The following is a 24,859-nucleotide window of genomic DNA, read 5'->3' on the forward strand; positions in this document are numbered from 1 at the left end:
GTTTAACAATTACTGTTCCAAATAAATACAAACTATTTCAACTTGAGTACTCAGGGTAGAATTTTTGAGTTAAAACCTCCAACAAGCATTCCCAAACACAGATGGGAACACTTTATCCAAATTTACTAAGTCCAGATAAAATGGTATTACTAAAAAACTATGAAAAAATCTGAATTAACTTGCGCACTAGGGAAAACATGGAAGCATAAAAATGATCACTGCTACACAGCCTATTCAAAAATCTTCTGCGTTCCTTCCTTATTATACTAAATGCATAAGAATGCACTTGTGACTGAATTTTCCTTTGTTCATTTCAAAACTACAGACCTTTAATTTGATAAGCAGCTTTGTTTCTATCAACTCATTTGTAAAAAACACCATCAAGCTTGTGCTCATTAAATATATATATGTATATATAAAAACATACAAAAAGTACAAGATAAATCACATTAAGAAACTTTTACAGTGTAACTGTCCTGATTATTTTATTCTTGAGGGCCAAATTTGTTTGTGCACAGAATCTGAATGTGACTGTTGTTCCAGAATTCAGCATAGTGCCACTGCACAGAATTCACCTTTCTGTGAAGTCCATTAAAAAAAAAAAACAACCCAAAACAACACACACCACAGGACAAAACATTCTTCTTAAATCAAATTCTATTTGTGAATTCAGCAAAATAATTTCTATAAAATAAAACAGCAAAATATTTAAATAGTATAGGGTGGGCTGTATCTGTTTTGCAGGGGTATTTGGTTTTTAGACAGGTTCCAAAAAAATTACACACATTCAAGTTACCAATTTTCATTTAAATACAGTATTTACTGATGCGTTTCTTGAAGTCTTTAAACAAATGTTTATTCTGGAATAGAGATACCTCAGAATTGTATTTGACTAACCAGTAGTTTCTTTTATAATTAAACCCTGCTTCTAATGTTAAGATTTCCTGTATAATGGGTAAAGAGCTAAGACAATTCTTGCTTTCAAGTAGAACTGTGAACGAGCAGAAAACCAGCAAGTTAACTTGGTGCAGTGGCACTCACAAGTACTGTGTGATTTTGTTGACTTCCACTTCACTGGGATGCAGTAGAAGGAAAGTGTTAGAAGTTTATCTAATAAGCTCTACCAAAGAAACAAAACAAGCACACCAAATACAGTCTATTATGCTCCAGGCATCCTGGCATAGCAAATTTTTGCATATTTGTTTTAAATCTTTTAAATCCTATTACTGAAAACTAAGTGTTCTTTATCCCACCCAGAGACAGAACTGTCAAACATCAGATGTGAGGAACATATGTGAAACTGAAAACCACTTGTTTGTCACATTTTCCCCTCCCCATTTTATAGTCTAGGTGTAAGAAAAAGTTCTGAGCAATACAGTTGTCACATTGGGACAACTGCTGTCACTTTTTTTCCCCCCCTCATTGGCTACACTAAATTGGTGTGAAGCCATGCTAAATGTTACAGCATAACTATAGCTTCAAAGTGATTAACCTAATACCAGAATGAAAAAGGCAATGAAAAAAGATCTAGAAACAATGTTACATCACCAATTTTCCACATCAACCAAATAATTAAAAGGTTACCAGCCATTACGTTGCTCATAGTAAAATCGACTCCAGTGGCAAAGAATTAACATGAAACTATTTTTGTGGTTGACATGGATAGGCTTTTTCATAAAGGAGTTGATCCGACTGCCATGAGGCAGGCAACACTGGTTGCAGAGCGCAGCAGATATATCAAGAAATTATTTTTTTGTTTTTGTAGATCTGTGAGTCTCATCAAGACAAAAAAAAAAGTTTCTTGCTCAAGAATTAACAGTCAAACATTAATATACTATATACACCTTTGCCATTTACACATTAGCATCAGGCCATTTATTACAAAACACTATACACTTTCCACTGCAGGCGGGTTATATATTGACAGCAATTTTCTGCAGATAAGACAGTGAATAGACTCTCCACTCCATGTTGATTAGGAATAGTTTTTCTAGTTTTAAATATTAGCCAGACACAGAGAAAGGTTGGACTGTAAGGCCTGGGTGCACAGTCTTGATGGAGCAAGTTAACTGATTATGTGCATTTCACTAATCTTTTGTCTGAGGCGGGGAAACTTCTTCACTGCCTTCATAATTTTCTTGTGCTCGTTGGCCAGTTCGCTGAGGGTTGTTCATATGATGTGCTGCCGGGCCTGTATATGGCTGTCCATGCACATGGTTATTCTGTAACAAACCATAAACATTTTAAAGGGACATTAAACCTGTGGGCTGTTTCCTAACTAGTTACTTGCTTTTTTCCCCTTTACATTCAGACTATTGAAAAGTATCCTCAAGCATACTGAACTTCTCGTGTAGAAAGACACATCACAGTTTCTTCATTCCTCTGAATCACATCTTTCACTTACCTTTTTAACTTATGCAGAAGATAAAATTTCAACTTGTAAAGATAAAAAGTTTAGTTGAAATAGTAATCTCAGCTTTTGAATAACAGTTACATGCAAAGCAAAAGCAGCAAGAGAAAAAAAAGGAGACGAAAAGAGGCTGCCTCTGTGCTGCAGACATTAAACAGTGCACACATTTTATCAACAGATTAAACCAGCTTCAATTTTTTTCCTAAGCCAATGGAAAAAGCATACCTGTATTTATGCTGCATACTTTAACTTTTAAGAGGGAAAACTTTAATGTTACGAAACTCAATGAAATCTAGACCAGTAGTTTTCTGCACACTCTGCCTCAACTTAAAGGCATACACAAACATCTCATCTATCTACTGCTTTGCAGAGTTCAGCCAACTGTGGAGAAACTAGGAGTATGAGGATTGTGTGTGTTAGTGAGAAATGCCATCTCTTGCAAGAAAGTGAAAACATCACACAGGTAATGGTGAGGTTACTGTATGTGCCTGAACTCAGGAGCTCAGAACAGAGTGGGAAGATCTGCATGACTTACCAGCTGCTCTGCTGAGAACATCAAGTAAGGAAAGCAAGATGGAGGGAGAACGGGTTTGGGCAGGAAAGGAAATTAAATTAGCAGATTTGGAATATATAAAATTAATTGGAACAAAAAATGGCAACTAAGTGGGGGTTCGACTAATTTAGTCAACTCGATAAAAAAAACTGGTTATGATTTCTTTCAGATCTGGCTTTCCACTGAAAGGTATTAACAAAACAGCCATTTGACATAAGAACAGGTTTAGATTTTCTATGTACTTAAGATTTAGAGATCAGCATTCACAGCACAAATTGTATGTAACAAAGCCATCTGTGTTTTTCTGAAAGCCTTCCAATTACTGAAACTGAAATTCAGGCCTTGAGGCTTGATTTTGTATTTAAAAACAAGAAAGAAACTCACAAAATATTATCAATGTCAACAAAGATGACAGAATCAAATTCAGTGTGCACTAGACTCTGATGACATCTGTACCCCTGCTCTTTCTGTGGATGATTAATCCCTGATCTGATAACATTAGAAGTCTCACCTGAAACTCTGATGGTGAAACGCTTCCTGGCAAAATGGAGGGATATCTTTATTCCTCTGAGTGTGATATTTGACAATAACATGCTTCTGGTTAAATTACTGTAATTAAATCACCATAAATGCTAAAAAAAGCTAACCTGGAACTACAAATAAATGGTTCAACTGAGCTTTTTACCTGTTGATACTGGGAACCAGGTGAATGGGGATACAGTGGAGCATCTTCAGGTGGAGAAGACTCATGTTCATCTGGGGCATCAGGATCGTCTGGTTCCTAAAGTGTGAAAAAGCATTTAATTTACTTAGATAAAACATATCACAATTGTTCTGTTCAGAAACAATCCTACATGCAAGTGATTGTTTCAGTCACGCCTGGAAAAAAATTTTACCCCACTCTGTCACCCATAACTTTTACTGTACTACATAAAATTCCCCACCATCCATGTATTATTGGAAAAACAGACCCATTTATAATCTACTTTAAATGGTCAATTTCAAGTCTATATGGCCAATTCTTTAAGTGACAGATGTCCACAGAAACAGTAATAAAGGTGCAAAAATGCACAGGAGCATGTAACTGAAGCCAACAAAATCAGAAATTTATAAAATGTGTTACCTCTACAATGACTGGAGACTGTTGCTAAGGTTAATTATTTACACAAGCACTTTACTCAAATTTTTTACCAGAAGTCAAATTAATTCTTTACCTCCTCTGGGCAGAGTTCACAAGCTTTTGCAAGAGTCATTCTAGCACTGTGTGATCTCTCTAGGAAATAGCCATTTGATGTTTCATTGCTTTGTATTGGTGGAGACCAATTATTATAGGTGTACTGAGGATTGCCAGTGTATGGTCTACGCTCAAGCTCGTCTCCAAGCCACTCTACTGCCCAGGTCCATTTTCTCTTCAAATCTCCATTGCTCTGCAGATGAAAAATTAACAGTTCAGAATTATTTTCTTCAAAACAGAAATATTTTCAGCTTCCAATACCTCAGCTATCAGAGAACAGATTACCAACACGTATGCTGCTGTTTAAGACTCCCTAAAATATAATTTTTTGCACAAAGAAAACTTCAAATTTGAAATTAAGTCTGTGGATTTGCAGCTGCATGACAGAATCATGAGTGCAAGTTTACCCAAATTGCTCTCAACCCCATATACTGAATATCTGATATAGGAAGGTTCAAATGAGTTGTACTTAGAAGTTGTAATTTCACCAACGTGATGAAAACTGAATAATGGTGTTTCATTTATGTGTGTTTGGGTATTTTTTTCAGAGCTGGAAAAAAAGCAGCAAGAAACAGAATGAAAGGTATCACCTGAAGGATCTGGTAGGCTACAGGACAGTTGCTGAATAGAGCTACCATGCACTTTATACACTGGTAAGCTCTTTTCTGATAATGATTCTTAGAGCGCTGAATGGTGTCAAATAGTCCATCCCTGTCATCCGGGATCCCCTTAAGTGCATTGTGAATCCTACAAAAAAAAAAACAACAAACCAAACAACAACAAACAAAACAGAAACAAAACCGAATACTTCAAGTGTTAGAATTTTGGTATTCAAATTAAGGCTTCACTTACAATGTAATTATAAAAGAGGTAGCTCATATTCTGACTTCTGGGTTTAGTGAAGAGGGTTTTTTTTAAATCGGAAAACTAACTTGGCCACATCATATACATAATTTATAACTTTAGCACGTTTGGAAATATTTAAACTCTTTGAATGAGATATGTAAATCATGTAAGTATCATTAATTCTAATCATAGAAAACAACTTTAACTGGTTAATTTTTATTACTTGTTCCTAAAATCAACTACATTTACAAAATACACCTGTTAACCCAATAGGTCCTTACAGAATGGGAACAGTTAATTCTTAATAGAATGGTTACTTACGTTACAGTTATGCTTGTCAAAGATACATTCTTTTAGATGCAGTTCCTCTGAAGTGTAATGAAGGGTACATATTTGTGCATGGGGATAAGGGACTTGGGCATTCTCTGGAACTAAGCCCACTTTCTGTGCCTTCTGCTCTTGAACAAGGGGTAGAGGAATTAATTGCCACCTTGAAACTGTGCAAGGACTGAGAATTGACACACACTTTTCACTTTGAAAAAAAAAAGTCAGAAGAGGGCACAGAACCTACACTGATGTCTTCAAGAGCTACACCTATTGTAGGAAGAGCAATTGCCCCCTTTCCTTATAGCTCTGGCAACAGTAAGCGAATAGACTCCAGACAGCTGGCAGCCTAGGCTCCACCTGCAAAGTGATCATGAGCTTTACTTCAGCTGATTTAACTTAATGGTACTTGGAACACTATTACTCCAAACTTGGCACTTGAACTTGTCAAGTCAAGAGAAATTTATGATCGGGTCTGATGCTGAAAAACAGCAGCAGCTATCTCACAGTACAAGAATACAAGAGCACTGAAGGATGCACACTGCCTGAGATCAGATGATGTTTGTTTTCTAAAAGTTTGAAGATATTACCATTGACCATGGACAGTTATGCTATTTGGGGTTTGTTTGTTTTTTGGGGGTTTTTTTGTTTGTTTGTTTTTAAAAAAGAGAAGACAAAGATCACTGAAACTCTGCAATTATCACAGCAAAACCAAGACAGCACAGAGACCATTACTTCAAGCTACTGTCAGAAGGTGCTGCAAGAAACCAGCTGGCCACTTAGTACCCCTCTGCTGAAGCCTAACACAATTCCAACAAACACTGCTATTTCTGAGTCTGCAACCTTGAACATGAAGTGATGTACATCTCCAAGTACAGTGAAAGCAATACTACAACATTCAACCTCCTTCACAGCCCATTATTCCAAACACAGCACTATCCCAAACAACCACTTCCATGACTTCTCATATGCGTTTCCACCCTAAAACATTCTTTTACTTCACATCTACTACAGTATGCCCATTCTCCAGCATTCTGCAGAAATAGAAGACATCTTATGGAAGCATTCGCTTATCAGGAAGAAAATACAAACAAATTCTATTACATATGTACCACACATATGCATGCAAAACTGAAAACCCAATGTATAAAGGATATTCTCCTGCTTTGCAATTCCTATTAAAAAAAAAGAAATCCCTCCAACTCAGTCTTCATGTTTTGGAGTGTTGTTAAGCCAGACCACCGTCTCCTCTTACAGTATCTCCTAAAGTAAGACTATGCAACTGATAAAATCTGAAGAGTGCAGGCTATTTCTACAAGTGAAGTTCATGTGTTCAGTCCAATACCCATACTGCACGCAAGTGTGCTCTTACTCAAATGTTGTACGAGACATGGCTGCAAATGAATCAGTACATCCAGTACTACCTGCAGTCACTTAGTATGAAACAGTGACATTTCGAAATATTGAGAGGTAGCATGTTGATAACATATTTTGTGTTTCCTCACCTATTACTACATAAAATTTCTGAAAAATAGACTATTCTTGCAAAGTCAGTATTTGCAATAATTACATGGTTTTAATCTCCACTTTCAAAAGCCTTATTCTGTAGACATATAAAAATCAGGTTTGAAACTGGATATTTAATATATTGAAGTTAAAATTATCTTGAAATGCAATCACACAGACACTACTTATGTATCAAATATACTTTTCTCCCAAGTTCACACTTTATGCATGTCTTGGTGTCACAACTACAACTGACATGCTTCTTGAAAACATCTCATTCAACAGAGTCCACTAATAGCCTGGTCTTACTAAGAATCAATCTCAGCACCTGACAGTATATACCAGAAAGTTTAGCCTAAATGTCAAATTCTCTTGTATGCAAAAAATCTTGGGTTTACAGGACTAGGCAGCAAATTTCTCAATGGTAAGGGGAGTCAAGGTGAAAAATTGTAGATTTATCTCAAAAACTGAGACAGAAGTGGGAAAAAATGCTTTATTCCCATATTTTGATTTAATACATATTTAAAGCAAAATTAATGAAAGGATTAGCAATATAACCTCTGGAAAACAAGCTGTAAAAAACATAATAATCCTGAATTATAAAAAGACAGGTAAATACTAACCTGTGAGTTTGCCATGAGTCCTCAATTAATAGGATTTGCAGAAGCAGATCCAAATAAGGTCGAAGCTCGTATGTATATGAATATGCAACCTTAAAAAGTTAAAATGCAGAGAACCTAAGAAAGTATTCCTTGAAGCATGCAAATTACATAGTGCAATAGAAGAACACAACTGATTTGAAGTGACATCTACTGTAATTTAAAGGATATTTCAAGATACAATGCATCGGGGTTTTTTTTTTAAAAAATGTTGTGCCAGGGTTTTCTGGGGGTTGTGGTTTCACTGGGGTTTTGTTTTTTCAATATAGTAGATTTTGTAAAGGACAAAACATTTCCTCATGAGTTTCTAACACAACTGATCTGAAGCCCCAAGTATAAAATGCTGAAAAGGCTACGTTGAAAAAATACCTTTAGAAAAGTAAAATTACAAAATGGAATTTTTCACTGATAGTGCTACTTTTAGACATTACATTCAAAGCTCATCTTCAAAGGTAAATGTAAAATACATGGCTAAGAAAGTATCAGTAAAGTGATTTTCATTATGATTCTTTCAAGGGCCAAACAAAAGGACATAGAAAAATGTGGTGTTTACATGTGGGGAAAAAAAAAGGGGGGAGACTATAAAGATGAGCTAACAGAAGTAGAATTTTTTTTTTTTTTGAATGGAAAAGCATGACTATCCTTACAGAGATTAAAAAGGAAAAACAAGACAGTCCCAAAGAATCTTTCATGAGTCTGAAGCCAAGTACGTTCTGCAGACTTGTGTAAAAGAACCTTAGGAACACACTCAAAAGAAATACAAGAGAGATCTTAGAAAATGAATCTAACTTTCATGCAATGTAACCAGCTCTTTTATGGATAACAACAGAAAAGCTTTAGGAAATGCTCTTGCAATACATAAAGACCACCTGAGTCTACTTTGCATTCTTAACACAGCATTCCCAACTCATGAAAGGTTGACTACTTTGCTAAACTCACAAAACAACTTCTTGTAGTATTCTAACGTTATGTATAGACCTAAATGTAAATATTGACAGAGGATGCCATCTTAAGGCAAGTTTATCTATCAAGCACCTGTCCAGTATTTAATACAACATTCCTATACATAAATACAGAATCTTGCATCATAGACATTCATATTCCTGCCCTTCTCCTAAGGTTTTTATTTTTACCTGCCAAAGAAGTTCACTGAGGACAGTGGAAGAGAACTGAGGATTCTCCCAACAGCAGAAACGCAGCAACTTGATGGTCTCTTCAGAGTTGCTGCAATCTTCAATAATTTTCTTCACATAACTAGTTCTCACAAACAAAATGTCTGCTACGTTCTGCTGAAGTGCCATTATAGGTTGAGATAAATTAGGATCACCATAAGGGTTGGCAAGTGGGGGATTACCTAGAACAATTATTACAGATGAAAAGGTACTGAAGTACTTTCAGTGTAGACACAACAATATATACTGGTGTAACTCATCAAAAAACAGCAGATGGAGAAAAAAAACAACCCCTCCCTAACAGCTGATTTTCTTTGAAAAATACTATGGTATGAAATAACTAAATTTTCTGATTGTGAAGCTTGACACATGCTGCCTTAGAGAGCTACTTCTCCCTCTCAGATAAGATTATGCAGTGACAATCAAAACAGCTGGAGACATGTTCATATGCAAGAGGAGAAATTACTGAGAGTTTCCTCAGTGAAATCCTCTTATCTCCTGAATTTATCTGCTACACTGCTTGTATCACACAGCCCAAATCTATCGTATTTCAGGACACAAGGTCTATTTACTTCACTAGGCAATGGGAAAGGGTTCAGAGAACATCGATGTCAGAAGAGTCTTGCTTGAATCTCTAGACTGTAGAGAGAAGTAATATACTCTTGAAAGAATAAATATTAACGTATCTTATTTAGTAAGCTTCATTTTGCATAAGGAAAGACTGTTGATTTGTTCCTGATATTTCTAAATTTAGCAGTGTTTTGAGATGTTTGAAGATGCCCAGAAGTCCAAGGAAGAACTCTTCTAGCTTAATATGCTGAAGCAAAAATAACGTTACACCGCAAAGAGTAATCGTAATTGGTAGTCAGAATAATGTACATACAAAGTATTTTTTAGTACAACATTATGAATACACAATTATTTTTCTCAGGTAGAATATATGTTCCGTGTAAGACTCAAGTAATGCACTGAAAACAAAACCAAATCAAAATTGCCAAATGGTTCCGAAGCTTATTATAGCACAGTAAAATTTTCAGTTCATTAATCTTCCTATAGTACATTCTAGCCTATTGACTTTATAGCCTGACACATCAAGCTGTAATGAGTTTGCCATTAAATAGCTTTGCTACAAATTCCTAATTAGGTTTTCTAAAATATGCTTAATAGAACATGTACGTATACAGGCTATAAAGTCAACGTAGCCCAATATTCTGTCACCATTTATCAAAAATAACTGCACTCTATTCAACTACTGGAGATATTAATGATTTACACTGTGGCTGACCAATTTCTAGCAGATTCTTTATCTTTTATAAATCAAAGTGCTGGCTTCTGTTTGTCATCTTGACTGTGAACAAGCACCAAATAATTTCCTAGAGCTATCTAACAAAGTGCAAGGTCTCTTTACTGATAAGCAGTATTAGCTATTTTAGAGCCTGCTATAGTATTTTTCCTGTACAGATTACTTTTGTACTGATAACATGAAAGTAATCTATTATTTTATTCCCTACTCAGAATCAAAAGATCTTTATGCAACCCTTCACAATGAGCTTAAACTATTCTAAAATCATTACCATTCTGTAATCAACAAACTACTACATTTCTACTCAGTTGTTTTCCTGTATCTTTAAGGAGCAAGCCACAGAACATAAAACACGAACAGATGGAAAGGTCTTGTGCTTTTTAGCATAGCAAATCAGTTTTGTTTACAACAAATATTTCTGTCTTTAAACAAAAGGAGTTGCTAAACATAGAAAGCAAACATTTTTCCAGCTAAAACATTTTACACATAATAGCTAAATATGCACAAGAGACATTTACTGATATATTCAATTAATTAAAGGAAAGCTTAAAATTCACTATACCATTGATAGAAGACTGCATCCGTGATGACACATTGCAACAACGGATCAGTTGTGACACAACAGTGTATAGTTTCCCCAGTTCAGCATACTGGTATTTAATTGGAGGACCTGGACCTTCATCCAGAGCCACAAGCATGAAGGTTGCAGGAACATTTAGTTTCAGAAGTTGTGTCTTCTCTGCTACACCTTTACAGGGGGAGAAAAATAAAGACATACCTTGTTTCTGGCACTGACAATACTATTTTTTAAAAAAAGAAAAGTAACTACTGTTTACATGATTCTTAACTTTTCAGTTGCTGGTTTTATTACAACCATAACTTATGCTTTCCGAGTGAAAAAATAATCAAATCAGTAACAATGCACAAGAAAATTAACCTCAGGTGAAAAAAAAAAAAAAGAATGAGAGTTGTAAATGACTACATTTTCTTAATAGTGCTCATTAGCACTTAACTAAGTAACTAGCATCTGTGTTAATAGCAAAGTCTGAGAAGTCTTTTGGACAAAGCATTAGTCTTTTTATTGTGAGGCCCAGGATAGGAGGAACACCTCCCACAGGGTATTTTGATATTTTTCCATCATGTCCTAAATACATTAATCACAAATCTAAGACATTTCCAACTGTGCCATACTATGCAGTAAGTGCAAATAAGAGTGACAAAACAGATTAAGAAAAAACAAAAAATGAGAAAACCTCCAAAACTAACCAAAACCCCAACCAATCCAAACATACAGCTATTTTCACTGCAAGAATACCTTGCACATACTACACAAGTACTTACCAGTAAATTCGGTATGTCCCTTCTGATCTTGTATTCTGTTTCTCAATTTAGTTAAAAGTCCTGATTTTTCATACATTTCCAAGTTTTTTCTTATTCTGAAATATAACTGGACCTCACCTACCATTTTTCTGATAAGGAGGAATCCAGATAGCACCTTATTAGAGCTCTTTTACAGTATCTTTCTGATTAGGTTAGTTTTGTAGTTACATCCTTTGTAGAACTGATCTCTCACTTCCTTCAATGTGAACAATGTATTATTTGATTTCTCAAAGTGTCAGACAATTTAATCTTTTTCACAGAACCTGGGGTGCTGCAGGAACGATGTATTGTGGCTTTTGCTGAATAAATACATCCATACAGAAGCCTTCAGTTAACAGTAGTAAGACAAGCACAACTGCTTAATATTTCTATGTTTATCTTTGTAGGGTAGATTGTGATAATGATCAGACCCACAAATAAAATTTAGTTATACTTCCCCATCTGGCTTCTGAGTGCTTTCCTAGTCAGAGGCTTCAACTGCACTGACTGACTATGAAAACGTGATAGAGAAGAAAAGATAATTTAGAGCAGATGAACTGCATCTCCCTTCTCCGTAATAACATTAAGTCCATGCTGGGGGTCATGACAGAACCCTGCCTGACAGAGAACGTTTTGGTAGACAAAAGTATTTGAAAGCAATATACATACAGGTGAAATTAAATTATCACAATTGCCTTGATTAATTGTACAGATAGGAAATTAAATTCCTTTAAAATTGTCTACGCACAAGAAAGAGCTTCCAGAACTCCGTGTGTGTGTGAATTCTATGTGGAAATACTGAAATAACTCCATTTGGACTGATAAAGCTGCTTAACACTTTAGCCACAAAGTAATCTAACAGACACTCCCATTTGTAACTTGCCTGCATGAGTCAATAACCAGCAATGGCTGAGCTGCTCAGTATTATTGGCATTTTGTAACATTTCCAAGGGAACTGGATCTCCTAGCTTCATACTACTTTATATAAAAAGATGAAAATACCTTGTATTAGAGAAGAGGCAGAGTGTAATAGCCTATCACTACATAAGAATATCATATCTTGTTTAGAACTTTCTGTAAAGGAAGATGCTTTGTCACTTAGGCTACAACATGTGAAAGAAATGGACCGCCAACAGAAGACCCTAACAACTGGGAAATATAAGAATATAGAGCCCTGTGGCAATTCACTAGATAGGAACCTGTGACTACCCTGATCAACCTGAAAGTGCAGAAACAATCCTTTATTCAACTTGCACTTTATTACTCATAATTGCTCTTCCTTAGGGCAAATATATAAAGCAGCAATGGATTAACCATTGTTTATTCAATCAATCATCAACTGATTTTCAGAATGCTGGTAATGCTAAGAGAAAGCATGATTACAGCTGTTTGTTTGAATGTGAACAGGACTGATCTTGGTTTAACTGCAAAAATTTTTTTTGTTTGGAATGATTACTTCAGACACTATTAGTATTATTTTACTCTTTTATTAGTATATAGGCTAGTGACTTTCTATGCAAAGAACCTACAAAATCCAAAATTTAATATAAGTTTTTGTATCCTTCTAAATCTATATTTACTTCAATTTTCATAATGCTGGATACAATTAAGATCCTGAAGAAAAATGGGTGATGCTGGAAGTATTGCAGCCAGTATTGCACGCTCATCACCACAAAATTGATATCTACCTCATCTCAATTATAATATAGCATGTGTATAATGGGTCTGAAGTGTAGCACCTGCATATACAGGTAGTCCTACTCGTCTTGCATTCAAAGATGCTAGAAATAAATATTAATTTGTGATCATAATCTATAATTTAATTTTTCATCTACAAATTTAGGACTTTTAGTCCTGATGAGAAGAGTCACTCTCTCAAGCTTGGGAGAACCTTCCTATATTGCAAAAACACTAGCTTTTCTTTACTGTTTATCCTGGAGGAACTACAATATCTGATAAATTTATAGTGGGATTTCCCTATTCCTGCATTCTTCTATGTTGTATGATGTCTATGGTGAAACCATTCTGGCAAGCAATGATGTCTAAGAACATACACAAATTGAGCTATTTCTTCAGCCTCCCAAAGAGTCTTTAAAGGGAAGATATATACAGAATCAGTGTTTTGCATTCATAGCTATGAACTTCAAAGGTGAACTAAAGAAATTAATATTGAAATGGCACAGTTGGAGTGTATAGACAAAGCATGACCATCTGTACTGACATTTCCATAAAGGAGAATAATGCGTCTCTCTTTTTTGAGCTTTTATCTTCCTCAATTTCTTCAGTCTCAAACCAGTTGAGAACCCCACAGGCTTCTTGGGTCTCATGACCTCCATGCAAATAAGCCCTGAACAAAGCATCATCTCTCTTGCCATTTTTTCACCACCACACCCTCTCAGAAGGACACAGTCTTATTGCTCCAAGCTTCTTGTGTTAATCTTCCAAGGATGGCCTGAAAAGTAAAGCCTAAAACTCCAAACTGGAGTAACACAGATGCTCTAGAGGGCATTTATATAACATGGGATGACAACAATCTCTCTAAGGCTAAAAAACTGGATTCTCTTGCTGTTACCTGTATAACTGGATCATTAATAAGAACCTGTATATTACAGTGTCATCACTAAAAGCATGTGTAATTTGCTTACCTAGATTGGCATACATCACAAACAGATTGAAATACTGCTGCAAATGGCGCCCATGTTCAGATACTTCCCTTCTTAGAAGATTTAGTACCGCTCTCAGTAAGTGATCACTTAAACTTAAGTTATCATAAGCCTATAAAAAAAAAGTTTTAATATTAGTGATTGAACCTATCAAATCTTTATTTAGTTTAAACTTTCTACCATGGCAGAAAAGAGAATTGTTAAAAGATATGGGATTCATACAAGCTCCAAAATACTAGCAGTGGTTAGACTTCTGTATCTCAAAGACAGACAGACATACAGGGAACAAGACTCCCATCACTAAATACCACGTTAAGTCCAAGAAATTATGCAAGTACAGAAGCTTTTAATTGTGTTTTTTCTCCAGTAACAGCTAGGCTTAAATACTCAGAAAAGCACATGCAGTTCCACTGTGAATTTCATATGCTAGAACAGACAACCAAATCACCACTACAGTTGTATCTCAATACCTCATGAAACAAAACACTGTCAAAGCGTATGTAACTTTAACTTAATACAAATTCTTTTGCTGGATACAGTAGTAAAAACATTCTGAGGAGGTAAGTGGAACAATACAAAGTGTTTTGCTGTAGACATGAAAAACATGACAAATCAAAGGTTCAAAAAGGTCGATATTTTAAATTTTAATACAGTCCAAACACAACACCATTATGGCAAAGTATTACTTTAAGATTTTGGCGCTTTTTTTTTTTTTTTTTTGTCAGTTCTCTTTGTATAAAATTAGGCCACTCACTGTCTACTCCTACACAGAGTTAAAGTTTTTGACAATTTCAATCTTGCGGGATACAGGGGATGAAAACGTAGGGAACTCTTGTGTGTTTTCGTGGGTTTTGTTTGTGTCTTTTTGGCTGGTTGGTTGGTTTTTTAAATTCTAAATGAAAAACAAGGGTTGACTCCCCTACACATCACTTTTTTATAAGCCACTACTTTTATTTTGCAGATTTCACTCTCAAAGTTCTCACCACTCAATCTTCACAGAGATTTACAAATGATGGGAAACTGAACCCGACAGCAACTCTCACATAAACTGTTTGAGGTACATCATATTATGTACTGAAAAATGGACTGTACAGCTTTCCTGATAACACTGATGCATCTACTCCAAAATTTACTTTACATTAAATACTTATAACAAATAAGTAAGAATATGTTTCAAAAGCTTTTCATTAGAAAATGAAATACCTGACTGGAAGGTCCAGGAGAGGCAAAAGGTGAAGGACATGGTCCGTCTTGCAATGAAAAATGTGCAATAAATACTATAAGTTTTGCAAATGCACCCCTCACTTCTGCACTAGGGCATTCCAAAAGATATTCCGAGAAGCGGTTTGAAACATTAAAAAGGACATTGTGTGCAAACCAAAAGCGTACATTCTTGCTGTGACGAAGAAGGATGCATAATGCATCATACCTGAAATAGAAGATGACACAACTGAGAGATTACGACCAAATGTAGACATTAATGAATTTTTGCAGATGTATCCTTTTGCAGAATTTGAAGAAAATACATGTTAAAGGTGATCCACAAACATTTTTGTTCACAAAATGCATACAATCAAATAAATTGTAGCTCCTATAGAGATACTCTATTACTAGCAATCACAAATTAAAAGGATATTTCAATTTTAAAACTAACATTTAACTGTAGCATTTTACTTCTATCACCTGGAAGAACTGAGACAGGATTATATTCCCCAACTCCCAAACTACTACACAAAGCAGGTCCTAAATTAGCAGCCATCATTCCCTCTGAACTGGAACTGGGGGAGAGGGTGAGCAGCAGAAAACATGTGAGGTACGTTTCATGAGCTCTATGTAATACAGGTAACTAAATATGTAACCTATCAGGAATTTATATTCTTTTTACAGACCTAAAAACCCCTCCAGAACCAAAAAAGTAACACCCAAAGAGTAAAATATCTGTTCCAGAGAGGGTCTTGTGTGACTATGTCCTCCTTCCCGCAGCAGGAACTCCTCTTGATCTCTTAAAATAACATGAGCAACTTAGCTACTCCGAAAGTTGCTATTAGAAATAAAACTTGAGGTATGTTTTTTCCATATATTACACAACTACTTACTGGTAAACTGGTAAAGTACTGGTCATCATGAATACTAGATTTTCTCTGTAGTTCTACCAGTAGTAAATTACACTCCTCTCCCCTATACAGAATAAACTAGTTTAAAGACTAAAATGCTGTGGTGCTAAGAGTAAGATTGTACAGTTTGTTATACTACAGATCTGAATTATGGGCCCTGTAGCAATGTACATAAAACAGTCTGCTAGTAAGAGTCTGAAAGACTATATACATGTTTCAGAAATAGAGTAAAATATAAGCTGCAAAAATGGGTTGAAAAGAACTTTGTTTAAAACTACTCAAACCATGAACGAACCATTCTGGATTAGAATACATAACCTATTAGTTTTATGCGATAAGATTCTACTCCTTCTAAAAAGATACACGGAAGATAGATCTAAGCTGTCTGAAAATTAACTTTGAAGCTGTTCAGCTGAGCAGCTTATTTTAAAGCTCAGTTTCTTCCCAATATCTTCTGTTCAAATTTTCCCCCCCTTTTCATGTGCACCATGACCACGTATTTGTGGGAGAGGCGAAAATGGGACAGGCCACTAACACCTTTTGTTGTCATATAACTGGGATCTTTTAACAGACATCAAACTTCCAAAACTGTTAATTGTTGTTAAAAGACAAAGATACCAATCACTAGCAGGGCCACGGACTATTTTCTTTGTATGAAATCCTGTGGTGAAGAGAAATCTAGCAGCAAGCTGAATACTAATCATAGTTATTTCTTCTGCTTCAGGCAACAGATGATCTTGTCCTAAAGAAAAATCAAAATACTCACATGTAGACAAAGCAAAAACAATTTAGTTTTAATAATTTAACTGTTTCCAGATCACTGTTTTGTCTGACATTGTGTTCCAATTTTAACAAGAAACTTGGATCAAAACAGCCTCTAGCTTCTATAATGTATCATTTGAAAATGTAAGCTTTAAGACAGCCACTTGGAGACAAGAATGTCTGATTTTAGAAATTCAGCATCTTACCTTTGAGAACTGTCTTCAGGACAGCCCACAAACTTAAGTATTTTAACATGACTTAGTAAAATAAGCTGAATAATAGTTGATAGTTCAAAGTATTTTTTGCTAAATATTCTGGCATGTTATCACTGATGAACAACTCAGCAACAGATGTTTAACTGGAGAAGTCGAGAAAGACAGAGTATGGAAAGCAGAATGCACAAAATTTTCACTGGCTAGCCAAATTTCTGACAACAAAAATCAAAACATCTTGCAAGAAATTAATCCATAATTATTGCACTAACATACTAACCTGGAGGAGGATTTAAGTAGACACTATTACAGGTAAGCAACTTCTTTATGAACTGGAAATATTCTAGGCTGTACTGCATACGATTATGCATGAACTGCACGTTCTGCTTCCGTACACTTCGTTCAATGGCTGATGGCATTTTTATCTGATGAGGTTTAGTGGTGATAGCGAGTTCTGAAATATATTTTATTAGTTCATTGTCTTTGTCTATTGTGTCCATACGTTCATAAAAAAGAATATAAGCATTCCACCACCTCTTCTGGCGTCTGTAGGACATACGCTTCATCATGTGATCAAATACTTCTCCCATGTATTCTCCACCAAAACACTGATTTTTCATTTCTTCATCATCATCCATTTTACACTCTGTCACATCTCCATCATCAAATTTATACCACCGATTCTTCTCACCATCTCCACCATTCCTCTGGATAATATAAGAGTAATAATGTCCACCACTGGCTTGCCCACTGTGTACAAGTACACCAACAAGCCTGTATTTTGTGCTCCCAGAGTGTTCATTTTCAGACTGTTCATTTTGTATTATCTGATTTTCAGGATTTACATCATCTCCTTCCAATTTAGCTACACCTGCCACCGTGTAAGGCTCCATGTCCAGCTCTCGTGGAAATTCAAAATAATCATTGAACTTGATTGCACATTCCCTTTCCCAGTCATAATCAAATCGTTTCAACTGGATTGCAAGAACTGGAGGCAACTTCTTAATCAACAAGCGTTTCACTGTATCAACCTAAAAAAGGACATGAACAGCTATTAGTTCTTAAGTTTCAATTCACATGCTCTTACAACTCCAAATTCAGTAATTAAAGGATAACTAAGGATAACTCAGTAATTAAAGGATAATTAAAGGATAACTAAGACTGAACTTAGTATGGCTGTAACTATAACAACACAGTTGTACACAAATTAAATATATAAGGAATCATTACCTTTTTGTTGCATTTTTCACAATGATATGCATTTGCACCTTCCAATAAATCTCCTTTGACATACTGTTCCAAAGAATCAAGAAGGTTTTGGTGATTTCTTATATCTACATTCAGAGTTGTGAAGGATTCCTCACATTCGTACCTACCAATGAACAGACAGACGTAAGAGAAAGGCAGAAATGTGTTCAACTTTTATGTTTTACAGGTGCTATGCACCTTACTGCAAAAGTTTTATTTAGGATTTGGTGTAAGCTTCTGGCAAAAGGAGTTGAGCAGTAAAAAAAGAACTGAACTCTTTTTTATTGCAGTCTTCCTACAATTACATTATAGTATCTGCATGCTGTATTTTTCGATCTGCACTAACTATAGTTATTTTATGAAGATCATAGAAATTACTTGTATGTTTCAAGTTCACTGAAAAGGTTGTGGAAGCTGAATCTTCTAGCACATCTTGTTTTTAAAGCAGCTAAAGTAGCGTGAGAGATTATTGGCTAACTTAAGCTACTAGGAGAAGCACAGATAGCAGAGAGGCACAGATAGAAAAGCAAAGTACCTTCTCCATTGCTGACCTTTACAGTCAGGTATTAGACTGATAAACACAAATACTGTATCATACCTAAAGACAACAGTTCAAAACAGATTCCAATTTTTTTAAAAAGGGCATTTTTACTTTTCTATCTCAAAAAACCAGAATAGCTGTCTTTGTAAAATCACTTTGCGTATTTACGACTGGCTTTGACTTACACAGTGTTCTGATAAAACCTTCAAACAAATGCCTAGCAATGAATCAGCAATACTTGAGACACAACCAGTTAAGGCACAAAACAGATGTAATACTTCAGGGTAGTACAGAGTATCAGGAATGAATGGTAACTCTTGTTGCTTCACATCTGTATCTTCTGTTTAATTACCCATTGCATATAAAGTAAAATCAGTGCTTTCATTTTATCTTGCAATATTTCAACTTACTTCTGGTCACACATTTTAACCCATGAAACTTAAAGAGGTTCCACTTAAAAGTTCTTCTATTTCATACATGAGCTCAACTGAAATTGAAAATTTGCCACAGTAAAATCAGTTTGTATAATTCTAAACAATAACAGAAAATGGTCAACCTTTATAATAAAGAGAATTTGCAATGGTAATGTGCAGAGAGATCTGTATCATTTAAGAATCACACATGATCTGAAAGGTATAGAACAGTAAGAAGGCTAACTGTTAGTGATAGACAATTTAACACAGTAATAAAAAGCCAGCTTTTAAAAAGAACAAGTCAATCATTAGGCCAGCTTGAAATCTTGCACACAATTTTAATCACCTCCCTCAAAAGGGATACAGAAAAAAAGCCTAGATAAGTACAACTGAAAAATGCCTACAGCTCTACTCCTTCACTAAGCATTTGTCATTGATCACCATCATCAAGACAGTGAGCTACAGACTTTCAGCCTGATTTGGTATGGATGCTTTTTTACATACCCTACATGAAGCTGAATTTCAGTATTCACATTTTAAGTTAATTAAAAATGCAGCAGAAACCTTAAGAAAACTCTAAACCTTCTACAACATTATTAATTAAATTCACAATTTTAATAATTAAATTCATGAATTTAGTTCATTGGAATTAAAGACTGATACTTGGGTCAGCTCTATCCACACCCTATAAAAACCAGCAATTTGTTTTTAACTATAAAAAAAACCAACATGGCAAGTTGTTGGCCATGTCTTAACATTTTATACATTGCATTTGGTCCCTAAGTTGTTTTTACTTTTAACATGCAAAACCTCTATCTTTTCTTCCTCTGATCAATACAAAATGTTTCACATACAATCTGCTACGTAGAAGCAATAATAGTCAAGTATTTCAAGGCACATGAAGACAAATTAATGTTAAGGCTGTAAAAAAACACAGTGGCACATTCTATTATCTTTAAAAAAACCCAACAAAACAACCAACACAAAACCCCACTCTTGACTGTTGAGTCACTTTTATAAAAATACACAGGTTTCTTTTTCTGTAAGAAAGAAGAATCTTAAGCACTTACCGATGTGGGCATCCTTGACAAATCTTCTGATCAGCAAAGGACCCTCCTAAAACTTTACTTAACATTGCTGGATGGCCCAAAGCTTTTAAAGCTTCATCTAAACTGTCCACCAAGGAATTAAAAAATTCTAAAGCATCATGCTGCTCACGTAGATTTACAGGTTCACCCCACAGTCTGAAAATAAAAGCATATTCTTGTTAAGTGCTTTTTGGTTTGTTCTCCGACAATTTATTTTCTAAAAATACTATACAAGCTATTAATCCCTCTTTCATATGGAGCAAAACTATCTATTGGTTTGTGATGTAGTATACCACCTGTTACTCTGTCCCTGACACTGACTGGTAAGTAAAAACAAGCTTTTGTGTATAACTTCATACTTAGTTCAGAGTCTCAATATCAAGGTCAACAACAGCTAGAATTCAAAATAATCATCTTGATGTAAACTTTGGTATATTAACAGACTTCAGTAGAATGGTGAAAAGGCAGGATAACAGATACAATGTTGCACAAGTTCTGCTAATTTACATTTAACATCACTATCCTTTCTTATAATACTATTATTTTGTTGCATTTCAGTGGTCCAGTGAACAGACATCAATATTAAATCTTTTATTTACCTAAATTGTTTCCAAAACCCTCTTGGTACATAGTACTGTAGCCTGGAAGCTGCTAAATGACCAAAAATTACTTGGAGATGCCTCAGAACTCCAATATTGTACTCTTTTCTATCTTCTGTTTTACTCAGTGCTGGTTTGTCTTCATACTGATGTGGATAACCAAACACATCATCTCGCGGGTCAACATTGCTCTGAAAAGCAGAAGAAAATCTGTGCAATTAACTTTGATATGTAGCTGTTTCATAGCTAGCTGTATCCCCTGTTTAACAATCTAACATGTTCCATATTCTCATCTGAAGAAACAAACGATATCTTTGTATGCATGGTATACAAAGTCCATTATATAGTGGTGTATGGTGTCTTCAAGTACAAATCCATGAGAAGGAAGTCTGCAAACCCTGCTACTTGGGATCTTTAGAACTGCCTCTCTGGGAGTGAGCCTATTCAAGTAAAAAATATTGTGCTATTGTCCCCACTGCTAGCAGTGGAAAGCAAAGCGATTAGCAACCTAAATTTGTTAGAAACTCTTCATAAAAAATAATTCTATTTTCAAGATAAGCAATTTCTGTGTAATTTACCTCATTGTCCTGCTTTTCATCCCCAGACATGTCATCGTCTACATCACTGCCTGTGCCTTCAATTGCAAGAATCCCATTCCTGATGGCTGGAATCATGTACAGCTGCTGAATGACAGAATTCATATAACAAGTGGCACCAGCATTTTTTAGTCCTACAAATCCCTTTGGTGGTCGCGGCCCAACAGGTGGTAGATATTCCCATTCTGTAAGCGCTTCACAAGCTAAAAAAAAAAAGGCAGAATATGATTAGGAAGCTATTTTGTTATAGAAGAATTAGACCATCAATGCAGTACAAAGGGCAGTTGCATAAAATAGTATTAGTCTGTTCCACACTGCAGTTTAATAAAACAAATGTTCCACCAAAAACCTAATTGCTAAAATCAACACAGCTTCTATGAAAGATAGTTCTATCTGTAACCTTAATATGACAGCATTTTCTTCTATTGCTTAACTAAAAAGGTGGCCAGACAATTCAGTCCATTTATGTATCAAACAGAAGTCTTCCCAATACCAGTAAGTTTCTTAGCCAAAGAATTTAGTTGAATGAATCTACAATATATAACCAATTTATAAGCCTTTCATAAATTTGTAATACTTTTAAAATGACAATATTTCATCTATGTCTCATTTTTCCTTGCCAGGATGGGAAACAGTTTTAGATAATGCTATCTATATGACTTGTGAAAGATTTTTTTCTCCTGAGCCTTCTCCCTCAGACTTCTCACATGTCTTCAAGAATACATTTACAATCACAGGCTTCCTAGGCTAACCTGTTGTTCTGTGGTTCTAACACAAAAACCTCTGATGTAAAAAATAAGAAAGCATGCATGTTAACAAGCAAGCTTTACCTGGTGTATGAAACACACAGCATGCACAGTTCATACATGTGTTCTCTCTTCTGTCTGACATACCATGAAGATCTGGTGTTCTATTGTGCTTATCAAATACTTGAGTGGAAGGAAATGCCATAAAATCCTTCTAATTGTGAAGTGATAAATACACTACTTCCCAATAGAAAAGGGTGAAGAAAAAAAGGATGAGGCAGGGGAAAACCATAAAGCTTCCCTTTTCATTTGTTCATTTGAGATGGAACCAAACAGAAACCTCAAATGACTCACTGATACCACCAACTGGGCAAGTAGCACAGCCATTGTGAGAGGCAGTAGACAATACCCACTACTGAATACTATTTCTAGTTTCTTATAGTTTTGCTAAACTCTGTAAGTTTACACATTCTTTTAAATCATAGAACAGTTTGGGCTGGAAGGGACCTTTAAAGATCATCCAGTTCAAACCCCTGCCATGGACAGGGACACCTTCCACTAGACCAGGTTGCTCCAAGCCCCGTCCAACCTGGCCTTGAACACTGCCAGGGAGGGGACAGCCACAGCTTCTCTGGGCAACCTGTGCCAGTGTCTCAACCAATCTAAACCTAGACTCTTTCAGTTTAAGATCACTGTCCCTTGTCCCGTCACTACAGGCCCTGCTAAAAAGTCTTTCTATGTCTTTCTTATAAGACCCCTTCAAGTATTGAAAGGCCATGATAAGGTCTCCCCAGAAACCCCTTCTCCAGGGTGAACAACCCCAACTCTCCAAGTCTTTCCTTCCATATGAGCTTGGGTTGTTTTTTTTTCTTGCATTCCATCCTCCGCCCCTGTTAAAATTATGGCCAAAATGGTTTAGCTATCCCATTTAGGGTTACAGAAAACATGCTCCTGTTAATTCATTTTTAAGAAAGTCTTAGATGCTTTTTATTGCTAACAGAATTTGTGTTACGTACAAGCCTTGTGCCATCCTTGTGAAAATACGCCCAGGTTTCATCTGACTATCAGTTTTTTTAAACACTAACATTTACAAGTTGCTATAATCTTTCTCCATTGAGAAGGGGGAAATTCTTTAAAGTGTGCAGCTGTGCTGAGACAAGGCCAAAACTGAGAGAACAAACATTTGAGAAAGGACTATGACAAGCAGAGAATGAATACAGAACTAAAAAGGGAAACAGGACAGTGGACCTGTGTCTGTGTGTGGACAACAATGACAAATTAGGTGAGCAACCAAGAGACTGGCACTAAAACTAAGCCAAAGATACCTGATGAGGTTCTGGGATTGGTTAGGCAGAGCCTGAAACGATGAGACAAAAGTAGAAGATACAAACAGAATGAGGTTCCTGGGAGCTGGTATGGACAAAGGGGAGTAGCCAGAAATAGGGGTAGGAAGGGTCAAGACTGTGTAAGTGACAGGCTGGAACTTGGATGCAACCATGTAATGCAAGTCAGTACATTTACTGCATAAAGAAGAACAAATGAAGACTACACTGACAAACTTTCCTGTATTTTCACAGCCTGATTTTGAAACATTAAAAGCAGCCACAAGCAAACCACAAACTAAAAAACTCAGTATCTAGTTCAGCTGATAATATAAGCAAAACCTACACATTATATACATTAAAAAGTAGAAAATAGGTAATTAAAAATATTACATACTAGTGATTGCTGTACCTATGTAATACATTTCAGTCAAGGTGTCTACTATCTGTTTGAGATTTCGCACACATCCAACTGCTAGTGCAACTAGTAGCTCAAAGCCAGCATTAATAGTAGCTGGTGAACTACAGACTGGTATGGCCTGCTCAGCAGGCAATTCTCCATTTCTCATGTATTGTAGATAAACATTTGATGCCGGAAAGATGAAATCATCTATCAACTCCTGAGAAAAAAAAAAAAAAAAAAAATCTGTTACCATAGAAATGCACACCATTTTGTAACAGAGTAAGAGTTATTACATAAATTAATATCTGAGAACCAGAGGAGTACTTAAAAAAAACAAGAATTAAAACTGAGAGCAACACCATAATGAGCTTTTAAATTTAAAACAGAGTAACTCCATTCTGAAGTGGTTCCCTGCAACCCCCCTCCCCCCCGCAAATTAAAAATAAATCTGTATTATTCTTGATTGGTAAAAATTTTCTTTTGCCAAACCAGTATTATTTACAAAGCTCTTTATTAATTAATGTTGAAAAAGCTAACAACATTCCTGCTGTATAATATTAGAGGTACAAAGAAAACATGTCTGATTATAGAGACACTCAGATGTCATGCATTTGTTCAAACCTGCCATTAACAGCACTAATTAAGAACATGTGGATAAAAGACAATACAGGGATAATGAAAGAAAGCAGTCCTGAACAGGACTATGCTGTATCTAGCTCACTATCCTGTGCTGTTTGCAGAGTCTTGGAAGAACAGCTCATGAGGTTACAGCAACTCCATACACAG

At 35.7% G+C, this 24,859-nt stretch overlaps 1 protein-coding gene across 2 annotated transcripts in view; it reads right to left on the bottom strand.

Annotated features, from left to right (window-relative positions):
• Nucleotides 1-639: 639 nt before the first annotated feature.
• USP9X (ubiquitin specific peptidase 9 X-linked) overlaps nucleotides 640-24,859 on the bottom strand; it is a 107,907-nt gene continuing 83,687 nt past the window's right edge. Inside the window, exons 30-45 of one of the 2 annotated variants that reach the window (XM_074905168.1) lie at nucleotides 24,083-24,290; nucleotides 21,585-21,805; nucleotides 21,007-21,197; nucleotides 20,390-20,563; nucleotides 18,348-18,489; nucleotides 17,398-18,148; nucleotides 16,762-16,885; nucleotides 15,233-15,458; nucleotides 14,012-14,141; nucleotides 10,570-10,755; nucleotides 8,666-8,886; nucleotides 7,497-7,585; nucleotides 4,788-4,944; nucleotides 4,178-4,390; nucleotides 3,649-3,744; nucleotides 640-2,222 (exon numbers count right to left, since the gene is read on the bottom strand). In XM_074905168.1, the coding sequence (XP_074761269.1) occupies nucleotides 2,088-2,222; nucleotides 3,649-3,744; nucleotides 4,178-4,390; nucleotides 4,788-4,944; nucleotides 7,497-7,585; nucleotides 8,666-8,886; nucleotides 10,570-10,755; nucleotides 14,012-14,141; nucleotides 15,233-15,458; nucleotides 16,762-16,885; nucleotides 17,398-18,148; nucleotides 18,348-18,489; nucleotides 20,390-20,563; nucleotides 21,007-21,197; nucleotides 21,585-21,805; nucleotides 24,083-24,290 (3,264 nt within the window). In that variant the 3' untranslated portion in view covers nucleotides 640-2,087. Of the gene's footprint in view, nucleotides 2,223-3,648; nucleotides 3,745-4,177; nucleotides 4,391-4,787; nucleotides 4,945-7,496; nucleotides 7,586-8,665; nucleotides 8,887-10,569; nucleotides 10,756-14,011; nucleotides 14,142-15,232; nucleotides 15,459-16,761; nucleotides 16,886-17,397; nucleotides 18,149-18,347; nucleotides 18,490-20,389; nucleotides 20,564-21,006; nucleotides 21,198-21,584; nucleotides 21,806-24,067; nucleotides 24,291-24,859 lie in introns of both variants that reach the window. The other variant, XM_074905160.1, reaches the window with a different exon arrangement.

The sequence above is a fragment of the Athene noctua genome, chromosome 1 (genome assembly GCF_965140245.1).
Source record: "Athene noctua chromosome 1, bAthNoc1.hap1.1, whole genome shotgun sequence".
NCBI lineage: Eukaryota > Metazoa > Chordata > Aves > Strigiformes > Strigidae > Athene > Athene noctua.